Genomic DNA, 14,733 nt, shown 5'->3' on the forward strand with positions numbered 1-14,733 from the left:
CTAGTGTAGACCAGCCCTTAGGAAAGGGCATGTGTAGACCATTGTGCATAGAATCCGCGTCACAAGGAGTAGAGCTATTTGAAGGCTGGAAGTGCAACTCCTGATTCTCACCTTAATTTGAGTGACCACTTGCCTTTTTCTGTTTGTTGTCTGGTGTTCAGTAAAATTTTATTGTTGATTGAGTATTCTAGGATTCCTGCAATACCAGCTTTAGGATTATCAGAGGAAAAACCTGGGTTGCTGTTGCAAACCTTCTTACAATCCTTTCTTCCATAGCCATGACTGCAGCAGAATAATTTTATTAGCCCAATGACCTTGCCAAAGTTCCAAAACAGTTCTCTGCATTCCTGCTGGAGACTTGAGGTATCACCAGATCAGCCCCGATAATCCCTACCTGCTTACCAAGCTTCATGCCATGGCCATGTTCTGGATGAAGTGGTCTTGTCTGACCTAGTCAGTATCCCTATTAAATTGGACATGGGAGTGACTTTTAGTGATGTAGTGCTGCTTGCCTGCTTGTGCTAAGGCAAGGAGTGAGACATCGGGAGTGTAAATGTAGCACTCCCTTGTGGCAATATAGAGCATTGCAGCTTAAGTTACTGTGCTTGAATTTGAGCTGCTCCCAGAAAGGAATCAAGTTCCAGGCAGTTAGGAGAAATCCTTAAACAGAACCAACTACTTAAAATATCCTAAGGGGTTAATAATCACAATTCATGGTTTTACAGTGTTTTGAAGGTGTAAATACTTAACCCTTATTGGGCCAGATCCTCTGTTGGTGCAGATTGATTCCAGTGAAGTCAGTGGAGCTTTGCCAATTTGCACCAGGGAAGAACCTAGCCCATTATTCTTAATTATCAAGTGAAGAGTTATTTCCAGTTTCACTGAGAGAGTTTTAACATGTTAGCACACACACAAAAAAAGACTTTGGATCAATGCTAAAAATTAGCTAGCATAAAAAGTCAGATATCAGCAGTGAATATATCTGTGACTCATAGACATGTGCTCTGCAATGTTTGCTGAATTGCGGCATAGTAATAGTGGTTAGAGCCGAGAAGGAGTGAAAGTAGACTGCCTAGCATCTATCTTTGATGCTGCCACTGGCCTGCTGTGTAACCTTGCGTGAGTCAGATAAATGCTTAGCTTTAGTTTCTCCATTTGTTAAAACAAGAGTCCCCACCTCAGATGTTAGCTCAGAGCTTGCAGAGTGCCTTGTGATCTCTGGGTGAAAAGTTGCTAGAGAATTGTAGTTAGGAAAATGAGAAGTTCAAATTACTTTTGTGTTTTTCTAAATGAATTGAACTTCTATTTAATAAAGAATTTTTTGTTGAAAGTTATAAGATATGCCTTTCTAGGGACTTGAAGGGTCTGGGGATAGGAAACGGGCAATGGAGCTTTCAGTGGTAGCTCTCCAGTAAAAAATCTGGTCCAGTTTGATAGCTATTACTATCCAACATCTGTTTGGCCTCTGTGGAATGTGGTTTGTCAGTCAGTCCCTATTAGGCAAATGGCCACACATCACAAAACCACTGTTATATTTGGCCTCTTACTGTCAGTTTCAGCAGAGGTCAAGGGTGGAATAAGACACGGGACTGGGAGGAATAAAAACTCCCCATTGCCCATCCTCCGGTGTTCCTAGAGATGTAACATCCATGAAAGGTTTGAAGCACATTGGCAGAGGATGTAAGTAAGGATGCTACATGTGATTTTACTCTGAATGCTGTCTGTATAAAAATGGCACCACCTTAGCAGCTCTGTCTTCTGCATGCTTTCAGAATAGATCTGCTGACTTTACGAACTAAAAATCCGTTTTGATTTCTGTTAGCCTGGTGCAGTCAAGACAACTCTACGAGAATGAACTGGAGACTAAGCTTTCCTGTGCACTCCAGTAGAATTATTTTCCATCTTTCAGTCAGTTGTATGCAAACCCATTGAAGTTAATAGGGTTGCCCAGGTGTTGCCAAGAGCTTAACTTGGCCTGTAGGATTTTGATTATTGATGGTGATGCCTGAGCTGGAAAGGACTCATCTTGATTCCCAGACTGAGTCTGCAGGGTTGGCAGTTACCGCCCCCTTCCCATCATTTTACTAGTTAACTGAGCACATCTAATCATTGGGAGAGGGTAAATACAGAGCCCTGCTATGATGTATTTATACTGCCTTCATTACTAGAGCATTGCTTGTAAGAGTAAGAGTGTTAGCTTCAGTCTCCTGGACAAATTCCAATTTGGATAATTACAGTTTGCCAAAATAAATCTCCTATGGCATTTCCAGCTGCAAGTGGTGTCCTTCACTTTTTGACCTATTACACAGAGTTTCCTGTACACTATTAAACAGCTATCATGTTCCACCCTAAAGATGAAGTGATCCTAACTTTATTGTGTGATCCAGCCATTACTTTGTCGTCCTTTGTGACTTTGTAGCAATCACATTTATACAGATACGTCAACTTGCCAGGCAGTCAAGAGGCTGGGAGGTTCTCCAAGTGTCACACCCCAGAATTATGATAGCCACATCTTCTATGGCAAATCTTAAATAATCCAGTGTATGATGTATTGCTATGAGGGTTGCTTTATTTCTACCTTGGGTCTTTTGCACAGAAGGTATCTAGCATCTCATGGTCTCCATATTTCTTGTCAGGTTGGTGTTTGATAAAATAATCTTCACTTCAGTTCTACAGATTTCTGATTAATAATCCGCACTCTTTTCAGTTTTAGAAAAAGCACTTAAATTACTGGAACAGAAATGTCTTTATTCTTCTAACTAGTGTGCCTGTTGGTAAAAGTGATTGAAACATGAGCTTGAAGTGTTTGTGGAGGAGAAATGGGCTTATACCATGTATGCTAAGCTAGGCCCAAATTAACACCCTCAGTTATATAATAGAAACTGCTACTCAGTCCCCACTGAAACAATGCAAGTAGCCCTTCTCCGATGTAGTCGTTGAGGCTGTTAGGATTAGCCTACTCTGTCAGGCAATGGATTTTTTATGCCACATGTAACTGGGATTCTTTCTTAACAGATCCAGTTTGCTGACCAAAAGCAAGAATTTAACAAGCGCCCAACGAAGATTGGTCGCCGTTCTCTGTCCCGTTCCATCTCTCAATCCTCTACAGACAGCTACAGCTCAGGTAGGTATCACTGCTGGCTCCCTTCTGTCCATGTGCCTCTTGAAGCTGCAAGTGTTCTTTTGTCCATTTGTCTGCTGGGCCTTCACTCACAGCCTGGGGATCTCATAGTTTTTTCCTTCATACTTCTATGAGGTTTAGGAAGGGGGATGAAGAGAGAATGTGTTGCTGTTTTCTTCTCTCCATATACAGTTGGCACTTGGATGCTACACTAAATGGGTTTCTTACGCAGAGTCTGGCTTAAAACTCAGATTTAGGCTTCCCTGACTCTCTAACCCTATTGCTCCCTCTCAAATCCCTCATGTGTCTTTCTAACTCCTCTTCCTCCCCTCCAAGGCTTGTGCAACTTCACACCCAGCTTACAACTGTGCTTGTATTTTATCATGTTCCTCCACATTAGCTGTCCTAATTGTTGTTCGAGTATGTGTCAGCGTGGATCCCACGATAGTCGCTCATGTGTGCAACATCAGTCTTTGAACACAAGAACTAAGGGTCACTCAATGAAATGAATAGGCAACAGGTTTAAAACAAACAAAAGGAAGTACTTCACACAATGCAGAGTCAACCTGTGGAACTCCTTGCCAGAGGATGTTGTGAAGGCCAAGACTATAACAGGGTTCAAAAAAGAACTAGATACGTTCCTAAAAGATAGGTCCATCAATGGCTATTAGTATAGGTAGGGATGGTGTCCCTAGCCTCTGTTTGCCAGAAGCTGGGAATGGGCAATGGGATGGATCACTTGATAATTACCTGGTTTGTTCATTCTCTCTGGAGCACCCGGCATTAGCCATTGTCAGAAGACAGGATACTGGGCTAGATGAACCTTTGGTCTGACCCAGTATGGCCTTTATGTTCTTATGTTATGAACAGCAGCATCCATTGGAGCTGCATGTGCTACCATATGAAGGCATAAAGGGTGGAGTGGCTCAGTTCCTTCTGTCTGCATCTGTGAGATGGAACCTTGTGCGTCTCCAACGTACTAGTCTATAACTCCAGTTAAGCCTCTCAGAATTCTTGAAAATAAATAAATAAATCAGACGACTTCTGCTTCCTTTGAAGAACCGCTATGAATGAACTCAGTCCATTTGGAATGATTTTTGATGGCCAGAGTCCCCTGTTCAGGATGTTTTAACATGTCAGACTCTAAACCTGTGGTCTTCAAGCCCTGCCCTTCCTGTAGCGGGTTAATTTAATTAAGATAGGCACAGCAGATGCCTCTTCTGTTCGGGAGAGAGTCATATACCTGGTAGGTGCCAGATGTGCTGCTCGTTTTCTTCCAAGATGTGCAAGCCATGGGACGCACAACAGAAGCGTCATATGTTGAAACAATCTATGAAGATCTTTTTTGGACCTGGAGGAGACAGATACCAGAGCCCACCAGGTAATGAACCGACCATCTTCCTTGAGTGCCCTGTCTAGCAGACACACAATGCCTAAAGCCAGCCCAGAGAAGACGGCACTGAGAAAATACTTTAAGCCAACACCTCCAGTATCAAAGTGCAGCACCGAGAGAGGCTTCCTTGAACACAAGGAGAAAGACTCCAGATGGAGCTCAGTATCTTCCCACAAGGAAAGACCACATAAGGGGGGCTGGGGCACATGACTTATGAGGAGAGGCTGAGGGAACTGGGGTTGTTTAGTCTGCAGAAGGGAAGAATGAGGGGGGATTTGATAGCAGCCTTAAACTACCTGAAGGGGGTTTCCAAAGAGGAAGGATCCAGACTGTTCTCAGTGGTGGCAGATGACAGAACAAGGAGCAATGGTCTCAAGTTGCAATGGGGGAGGTCTAGGTTGGACATTAGGAAAAACTTTTTCACTAGGAGGGTGGTGAAGCACTGGAATGGGTTATCTAGGGAGGTGGTGGAATCTCCTTCCTTAGAGGTTTTTAAGGTCAGGCTTGACAAAGCCCTGGCTGGGATGATTTAGTTGGTGTTGGTCCTGCTTTGAGCAGGGGATTGTACTAGATAAGCTCCCGAGGTCTCTTCCAACCCTAATATTCTAGGATTCTATAAGACTTTGGGGGAAAACCACTGAGCCCCAAGAGGTAGTGATGAGGGACCACCTACCACTGAAGCACAGAGGAAAATTTCACTGGCACCAGTGACACAACCTTCAGCATTTATGCCTTCAACAGAATCACTGAGGATGCTCAATGTGCCCCTATAAGAACTTAGAACTGAGATACTTACCACTATTGAAGCAGACCCCGGTACTGAGAGTTCCTTATACCTCAGTGCTGCCACTAGAGGAGATCTATTCCTCTTCTCCATCACTGAACCGCACGTTCTCGCCTCCTTTGAGCAGAGAATCCTCTCCCCAGAGTTCCCTGGGTAATACAATAGAAAGACCTTGACGGCTCTGTCTCTCCCTGCAGAACTCAGCCACCGTCACATCAAGAATGTCACTGAACTGGCCAATATTAGATAAGCCTGCCATAAATCTATGTCTGGCCTTATTGAACTTGGTGGGATCTGCCTTCGTAAATTTCTAGGACTCAATCTCCATCTCATTCTGGGAAGAGAGAGAGATCATGCTTCCCAGAGGCACTGTTGGCCAGAGCATCAACACTAGGCCTGGGGAAAAAGCAATAACGATGTTCTACCTCACCATGTAAGAACCTTTCATCTTCTTCACCCAATGCAGCAGTGTCATCAGTGCTGTTGTCAGTGCTGGGTGACTTCAAATAATTTCAAGAACTACTTAGGACAATCGCAGAGATGCTAGAAATAGAGACATCTGTCATATAAGAAAAATATGTTCAACATACGGACATCTTCGAGCCTGCCAGGGTTGCTTGCCCAATGAAGGACTGCTTGATCCCAGTAAAGTCTTGTGGCAAATGCCTGCCTTGATACCTACCACTCACCCAAGGATAGCAAAGCATTACCAAGTCCCTCAGAAAGGTTTGAGTACTTCTCCATCCATCCCAAACCAGGCTCTGTGGTCGTCTCACCTGTGCATGAGCAATCCAAGTCCAAGAAAAGCACCCCAAAGTACAAAGGCCTAAAGAAGCTTGATCAGTTTTGGAGGAAATTCTATTCCTCTGCCTTCCTCCCAGTATGGGTGGCAAGCTCAGGCCTTTCTGGTCAAATATAACATTTTGACCTAGGACAGGGTGACACCTTTTCTGTCCCATCTGAGAATAGGGAAGAGCTCACATAAATAGTTAGAAGGTCAATTATGGGCCAAGGCAGCCCTACACTTGGCAATAGACTCTTCAGACACCACGATCTAGGGTCATGACAATGCACAGAGCATCATGGCTTCAGGCATTGGGCATGCCCGGAGAATTGCATGCCTTAATCAAAGAACTGCCTTCTGAAGTCATGGAACCAGTCAACAAGTGGACAGACAAAGCTCTGCACTTCTTAAAGGACTCTAAGGCCATTTTGTGCTCCCTGGGGATCTGCACCCCAGCCCTGTCCCATAAACCATAACATCATCAACCCCAGTCTAGCCGGAGAAACAGATTTTATCACACCAAGCAGCCTCATTATCATGCTAGGCCGAACCCAAATGAGACAGGAGACACCAGCTTTCCTCCTTGGTGACACACCCATTCCCAGATTGCATCAGCAAATTTGTTGAGATTGTCAGGGGCTACAACAGAGCCAGTCCTAAGAGTATGACTAGGGCCTGACCAAATTCACGGCCATGAAAAACGTGTCCCGGACCATGAAATCTGGTCTTTGGTGTGCTTTTACCCTATGCTATACAGATTTCACGGCAGGAGACCAGCATTTCTCAAACTGGGGATCCTGACCCAAAAGGGAGTTGCAGGGGGGTTGCAAGGTTATTTTAGCGGGGTCATGGTATTGCCACCCTTACTTCTGCGCTGCCTTCAGAGCTGGGCAGCCAGAGAGTGGCAGCTACTGGCCAGGTGCACAGCTCTTAAAGCAGTACCCTTCCAGCAACAATGCAGAAGTAAGCGTGGCAATTCCATACCATGCCATCCTTACTTCTGCACTGCTGCTGGCAGCGGCTCTGCCTTCAGAGCTGGACTTCCGGCCAGCAGCCACTGTTCTCCAGCTGCCCAGCTCTGAAGGCAGAGCCGCTGCCAGAGCAGCACAGAAGTAAGGGTAGCAGTACCGCAACCCCCCTTACAATAACCTTGCGACCACCACACAACTCCTTTTTGGGTCAGGATCTGTACAATTACAACACTGTGAAATTTCAGATTTAAATAGCTGAAATCATGAAATTCATGATTTTTAAAATCCTATGACTATGAAATTGACCCAAATGGACCATGAATTTGGTAGGGCTCTATGCATGACCTTCGGAAGTCACCTCGCCCTTTTCCACTGGGTGTGGTCTGCCATAAGCAAACATGCAGTAATCAATCAGAAATGGTTGCTATAGAATTCTATCATAGAACCAATATTTCACTAATGAGGGATTCCAACAATCGACCTGTTCATTACAGAAGACATGAACTTCTGACTAAACTGCTCCAGAGAGGGCTTCTTACCAGACACCTTCCTGCTACAGTGGTCTCAAGGCCCCCTCTATGCCTTTCCACCAATTCCCCTGATACCCAGGATAATATCCAGAATCAGGCTAGACAAGGCCACTCTGAAAGCTCTCTACTGGACAAGGCAAATTTGATTGTTAGACCTATTGCAAATGTCCAGTCAGCCTCCTATCCATCTCCCAGTCCACCCAAACATGATATCTCAGAATCATGGTCAGCTGTTGCACCCAGAGCTGCAGTTGTGGCACCTGACTTCTTGGATGTTGGCTGTTTGAGCGTTACTGATAGGGACTGTTCTTGGCAGGTTCAAGAGATTCTCATACATAGCATTAAGCTCTGTACTAGGATGATCTCCTCCAAACGGAAAAGGCTCCAATCTGGACCGAAGAGAGGTCCTGATACCAAGGATCCTGGAATACATGCTGCTCTTAAAACAAGCTGGACTAACAGTTAGTTCTCTCAAAGTCCACCTTGCAGTAATATCAGCTGCAATGGTATTAAAATTCCTCAGGGGCCTCCTGTTTACTTATTCATATGTTAGAGGCCCAGTTCCCAGATGGGATCTCACCATTGGCCTCTTGAAATTTATGGAGCCTCTTTTTCAAGCTCCTGTTGGATTGCTCGATGCACCACCTTACTCTTAAGACAGTTTTTTGTAGATGCTGTGACCTCAGCCAGGAAGGTCAGCGAGTCTAAGCCCTTATGGCTGAATCGCCTCACACATTCTTCCATAGAGACAAAGTTGTGTTGAGACCACACCCTAAGTTTCATATCTAAAGTGGTCTGAGAATTTCACTTGAATCTATCATTTAACGTGCCAGTCTTCTCCCGAAACAGCACTCAGTGCTAGGGGAGAAGCAGCTACACTCTCCGACTATTTCTATTACTCCCCCCCCCCGCCTGGCCCCGGCCCCCGCTTCTCCCCCCCCCCCGCCTGGCCCCGGCGCCGCTTCTTCCCCCCCCCCGGCCCCGGCCTCTCCTCCCCCTCGGCCCCGGCTTCTCCCCTGCCCCGGCCTCGGCCTCTTACCGAGCGCGTCGCCGGCAGGGCCTGAGCTCCGTCCCGCTCAGAGCCGCGTGGTGAGGGGGCGGGGCTGTGAGCTCCACGCCGAGCGGAGGCAGCTGCCCCGCCCCCTCCCCACGGCGCTCTGAGCGGGACGGGGCTCAGGCCCCGTTGGAGCTCCCAGCCCCGCCCCCTCACATGCGGATCGGGGTGGGGCTCAGGGGCTCGGCCGGAGTCTCGGCGCTTGATGCGCCGAGGCTCCAGGAGAGGGGCGGAGGCGGGAGCCTCCGCTCTTCTCTTGGGGCCCCTGTGGAGCCCGGGGCCCGGGGCAAATTGCCCCCTTTGCCCCCCCCTCTGGGCGGCCCTGCTCTAAGGCATCTCCATGGAGCAACCCACTGACCTTTGTTAAACATTATGACCGTGTCGTGATAGCCAGGTCTGTTGCCAAGTTGAGGAGGGCAGTGCTTCAATCATTATTTGACCAATGCAGTTGGAAGTATTCATTCTCATTCTCCAGGGAGAATACTGCTTGCCAGTCGCTTACAGTGGGATCCACACTGACGTATTCAAAGAACGAATGGATTGTTACCCTACAGTAATTGGTTCTTTGAGATGTGGTCGTTGAGGCAAGTCCCAAAACCCGCTCTCCAGCCCTTCTATTCAGAGTGCTCAGCAACACGGGCTTTGAATTGTGGGGGAACTGAGATAGGGTTGTGGCTGCCCCACACCTTATGCCCTTGTACAGAAGCGCGAGGTGGCACAGGGCACATTCCCTTGACAGACTGCTATGCAAAAACTCAGATCTTGCATACATGAGATGCATGTGCACCTACGGTGGGATCTACACTGACTATAGCATCTTGAAAAATCACAGTTACAGTAGGATAACTAACTTCTTTCCTGTTGTCTTCTCCCACTTTTGGTTTTATGGCCTCTGTCTTGCTGCCCCTACGGTTGGAACATCTTTCCATGCTGTGTATTCAAAATGTCCTTCCTCTCCTGTCCCTCCTGAAAACCCACTCCTCTGAGAAACCACCTATGCTGATCTCCCTGACAATGTCTCAGACCTGAACCATTGTCTCAGTTTCTCTGAATGAGACTACAAAGTTCTTCTTCGAGTGATTGCTCCTATGCATTCTAGTCAGGTGTGTGCGCCGCGCGTGCACGGCATCTCGGAACTTTTTTACCCTAGCAACTCCGGTGGGCCGGCTGGCGCCCCCTGGAGTGGCGCCGCTATGGCGCCCGTTATATACCTCAGCCGGCCCGTCCGCTCCTCAGTTCCTTCTTACCGCCCGTGACGGCCAGTTGGAACTGTGGAGTGCTCTCTGTCCTCCACTACCCTAGCTCTCGCTACTGTTCTGTGTATATAGTTTGTTAGTACTTAGTGTAGATAGTGTTCATAGTTAGTTAGTTAGGTTTTAGGATAGGGTTAAGGGGGGTACCCCCTCCCTTTCCTCCCCGGTGCGGGCTCATGCCCAAAGCACCGGGCTTTAAGCCCTGCGCAGCGTGCCAGAGGCCTATGCCAGTCGGTGACCCACACAACGCTTGCCTCCGTTGCCTGGGTGAAGGACACCGGACAGATAAGTGTTCCTTCTGTTCCGCCTTCAAGCCGCGAACTCGAAAGGAGCGGGATATTCGCTTGAAGCAACTCCTAATGGAGGCGTCGCTCCAGCCCCCGGCACCGTCCGCGCCGGCACCGAGAGCTTCATCGGTGCAGAGCGCACCGGCGGCACCAAGCCGCTCCGGCACCGCGGCCCCACTGCCTCAGCCAGCGGCTCCGAAGACCCGGCACCGCTCGCTCTCGCCCTCAAGAAAACACAAGCTGGCGAAGGCACTTGCTAAGGCCCGCGCTGAGGACTCATCGAAGACGATTGCGCCACCTGCGACCCCTGCGGTGGCAGTGCACAAGATGTGCACCGGGCCATTGACTCCGGCGCCGCAAAGGCCGTCGAGTCCGGCATCGCCACGCTCCCCGGCACCGACCGTGGTTGAGCCCCGGCTGCCATCTACGCCGGAGACATTCTCCTCGGCGCGAGAGCTGATACAGCTCATAGAGGCACCGAGCCTCCGGCCCCCGGCACCGCCGGCGCAGGCTGTCGTGTCGGCAGGGAAACCGGCCATGATGCTCCGGCCGCCCTCTCCGGACAGACGGCACGGACGACCCTCCCGCTCCCGGTCACGTTCCCGCCGTAGATCACCGTCCCGTCGATCGCGGCACCGCTCGCCATCGCGGTACCGGTCGCCGTCTCGAGGTCGGTCGAAGTCCCGGTACCGCTCGTCATCACGGTACCGGTCGTACTCCCGGCGTCGCACCAGGTCCCGATCGCCGTCGCGTCGGCACCGACAAAGGTCTCCGTCCCGGCACCGTTCCCGGCACCGTTCTCCGCGCAGCCGCTCCCGGCACCGCAGGTCCGATTCCCGGTCGAGCTCCCGGCACCGCGGCACGCGTTGGTCTCGGTCACCGTCCCGACACCGTGACGACCGGCACCGATTCTCGGCGCCGTCCGGGGCCGGACTGCCTCACTCGACGGCGCAATCTATCAGCGCCTCGGCACCGCCATGGCCATCCCGCTCTGCATCGGTTGCCTCCGCGGTGGACGGCGCTGCCCACCTTCCGCCTACCCCACACGGCCAGCCCCAGGGGGCACAGCAGTGGGGATTCTGGGTGCCATGGGCCCAGTACGAGACTCAGGGGGTGCCATTGCCCCCGCGAGCCCCTGCTTCCGAGCGCAGGGTACCAGAGGCGACGGTTAGCCGACCGCCCCCTTCCCCTACACGTGAGCCTGACCGTGAGGGGACCATGCAGCCCGACCCAGCCGATGAACAGTCCGCAGGTCCTTCGGCGGAGGTCGCTATCCAGGGCTTGTCCTCGTCCTCCTCACCGGATGAGGCGGTGGCCGGAGCGTCTACCAAGGAGCCACCGCCTATAGACCTGAAGGCCCATCAGGACCTGCTTCGCCGCGTGGCGACGGCTATGGCTCTTCCGGTGGCGGAGGTTCAGGAGGACGAGGACCCTAGCACGAACGTCGTCGGCGCCGAGGCTCCTGTGCGAGTGGCGTTACCGTTTGTGCAAACAATACAGAAAAACACCACCACACTTTGGCAGACGCCTGCGTCCATCCCCCCTACGGCTCGTGGGGTTGAGCGCAAATATTCAGTCCCCCCCACGGGCTATGAGTATCTTTATACTCACCCAACCCCGGACTCGTTGGTCGTCCAGTCGGTCAACGACAGGGAGAGGCACGGTCAACCTGCCCCTGCGCCCAAGTCGAAGGACGCGCGGCGAATGGACCTGTTAGGCCGCAAAATCTACTCGGCGGGCGGCCTACAAATGCGCATCGCCAACCAGATGGTCCTCCTCGCCAGGTACGTCTTTGACATCATGACGTCCCTGGCGAAGTTTACAGAGCTCCTGCCGACAGACTCCCGCCAGGAGTTCTCGGCGATGTTGGACGAGGGAAAGAAATCATCCAGATCCTCCATCACGGCCGCCCTAGACGCTGCGGACTCGGGAGCTCGGACCTTAGCCTCCGGTGTGACGATGCGGCGCATCGCCTGGCTGCAGTCCTCCACCCTCCCGCCGGAGGTGCAGTATACACTGCAGGACCTGCCGTTTGACACACAGGATCTCTTCTCCGAGAAGACTGATTCCCGGATCCAGACCCTGAAGGACGGTCGTATTGCCATCCGCACCCTTGGGATGCACACGCCGGCAACACAGCGCAGGTACTTCCGGCAGCAACCCCCCTGGTCCTTCCAGCAACAACGCTACCGGCCGTACAATAGCCGGTGACCGGCTCCAAATCGCTGTCGTCCTTCCGGCAATAGGCGTAGCCAGGGCCAGGCCTCTTCCAAGGCCCCTCGGGTCCAAGCAGGCCTTTTGATGGGACGCACGAGGACGGCCCATCACTCTCCCTACCGGATCCTACCCCTTTATTTTACAACCGCCTTTCCCATTTCTTTTCGGCGTGGTCCCAATTAACAACAGACAACTGGGTGCTTCAAACAGTCCAGTCGGGATACCGCCTTCAATTTGTTTCGCCCCCGCCTTCCCACCCACCCTCCCTGTCCCTCTTCAGTGACCCCTCTCACGAGCAAGTCCTCTTACAAGAGGTCCAGACTCTGTTGAGCGTGGGTGCCATAGAAGCAGTGTCTCAAGACAGGCGGGGCAGGGGATTCTACTCCCGTTATTTTCTCATCCCCAAAGCGAAAGGGGGGCTACGTCCTATCCTGGACCTTCGCGAGCTGAACAAGTACCTGCTCAAGCCCAAGTTTTGCATGGTCACCTTGGGGACCATCATTCCCTCTCTGGATCCGGGAGACTGGTTTGCCGCCCTCGACATGAAGGACGCCTACTTCCATGTCGCGATCTATCCTCCCCATCGACGTTACCTCCGGTTTGTGGTCAACAACGCCCACTACCAGTTCGCCATGTTGCCGTTCGGGCTCTCCACCGCACCGAGGGTATTTACCAAATGCATGGCGGTGGTTGCCGCAGCCCTCCGCCGTCGTCGGATACATGTCTACCCGTATCTCGACGACTGGCTGGTTCGCGGACAGTCTCGACAGCTGGTGATGGGCCAGTTGACAGACATACTGTCCCTCTTCTGACGACTCGGTCTTCTCATCAACAACGAGAAGTCCACCTTGATTCCGTCGCAGCGGGTGGAGTTCATTGGAGCGGTCCTCGACTCCTCGTTGGCCCGGGCTTGCCTACCGCGATCTCGACATCAGGCGATGGTCTCCCTCATCCGGGACCTCGTCTCCTTCCCAACCACGACGGTGCGCTCCTGCCTCCGCCTCCTGGGCCACATGGCGTCATGCACGTACGTCACCGCGTACGCGCGGCTTCACCTCCGCCCATTCCAGTCTTGGCTCGCGTCGGTGTACCGGCCGCATCGAGATCCCATCGATATGGTGGTCACAGTCTCCAAGTCGACCCTCGAGTCCCTCAACTGGTGGCTAGACCCGGAGATTGTCTGTGTGGGAGTCCCATTCCATCCTCCTCGCCCGTCCGCCACTCTGACCACGGATGCCTCAGTGCTCGGTTGGGGAGCTCACCTGGGCGATCTTCACACCCAAGGCCTGTGGTCGCCCCAGGAGCTCGCTCTGCACATCAATGTCCGCGAGCTGCGAGCGATCCGTTTGGCCTGTCGCACCTTCTGCAACCACCTGCAAGGCCGCTGTGTGACAGTGTTCACGGACAATACATCAGCAATGTTCTACGTGAACAAACAGGGCGGAGCCCGTTCCTCCCTCCTCTGCAAGGAGGCGATGCTCCTGTGGGACTTCTGTGTGACCCACTCCATTCACCTGGAAGCGTCCTTTCTTCCGGGAGTACAGAACACGCTGGCCGACCATCTCAGCAGGTCTTTCTTCTCCCACGAGTGGTCTCTCCGTCCCGACGTCGTACTCACAATCTTCCAGAGGTGGGGGTTTCCCCGGATAGACCTATTTGCCTCCAAGGCAAACAGGAAGTGCCACCTGTTCTGCTCGTTCCGGGGTCACTCGCCGGGCTCCCTGTCGGACGCCTTCCTGTATTCCTGCAAGGATCACCTCCTCTATGCCTTCCCTCCGTTCCCGCTCGTCCATCGAGTGTTACAGAAGCTTCGGAGAGACAGAGCCACCGTCATTCTCGTGGCTTCGGCCTGGCTGAGGCAACATTGGTACTCCCTGCTGCTCGAGCTCTCCGTTCGGGATCCCATCCCCCTTCCGTTATGGCCGGACCTCATCACTCAGGACTTCGGCAGACTCCGCCATCCGAGCCTACAGTCCCTCCATCTTACAGCTTGGTACCTGAGTGATTGACCCACGCAGAGAGGGACTGTTCGGCGGCGGTACAGCAAGTCCTGCTAGAGAGCAGAAAGCCTTCCACTCGCTCCACCTATCTGGCGAAATGGAAGCGGTTCGCGCTCTGGTGTGACCAACGAGGCCTCAATCCCTTCGTGGTCCCTGTTCCTACCATCCTGGACTACCTTTGGTACCTCAAGGAGCAAGGTCTTGCGGTCTCCTCCTTAAGAGTTCACCTGGCAGCAGTGTCCGCCTTTCGTCCATCCGTGGAAGGTCGGTCCATCTTCTCTAACCAGATGGTTTCCCGCTTCCTTAAAGGCCTGGACCGCTTGTACCCGCCGGTGCGGC

The 14,733-nt window shown here is 51.8% G+C and overlaps 1 protein-coding gene across 8 annotated transcripts in view; it reads left to right on the forward strand.

The window, feature by feature from the left end:
* AHCYL2 (adenosylhomocysteinase like 2) overlaps positions 1–14,733 on the forward strand; it is a 242,444-nt gene that overhangs the window by 175,715 nt on the left and 51,996 nt on the right. For all 8 annotated transcript variants that reach the window (XM_045028145.1, XM_045028162.1, XM_045028139.1 and 5 more), the window contains exon 2: positions 3,016–3,124. In XM_045028145.1, the coding sequence (XP_044884080.1) occupies positions 3,016–3,124 (109 nt within the window). The remainder of the gene's footprint in view (positions 1–3,015; positions 3,125–14,733) is intronic.

Source organism: Mauremys mutica, chromosome 1, assembly GCF_020497125.1.
Source record: "Mauremys mutica isolate MM-2020 ecotype Southern chromosome 1, ASM2049712v1, whole genome shotgun sequence".
In the NCBI taxonomy this organism is placed as follows: domain Eukaryota; kingdom Metazoa; phylum Chordata; order Testudines; family Geoemydidae; genus Mauremys; species Mauremys mutica.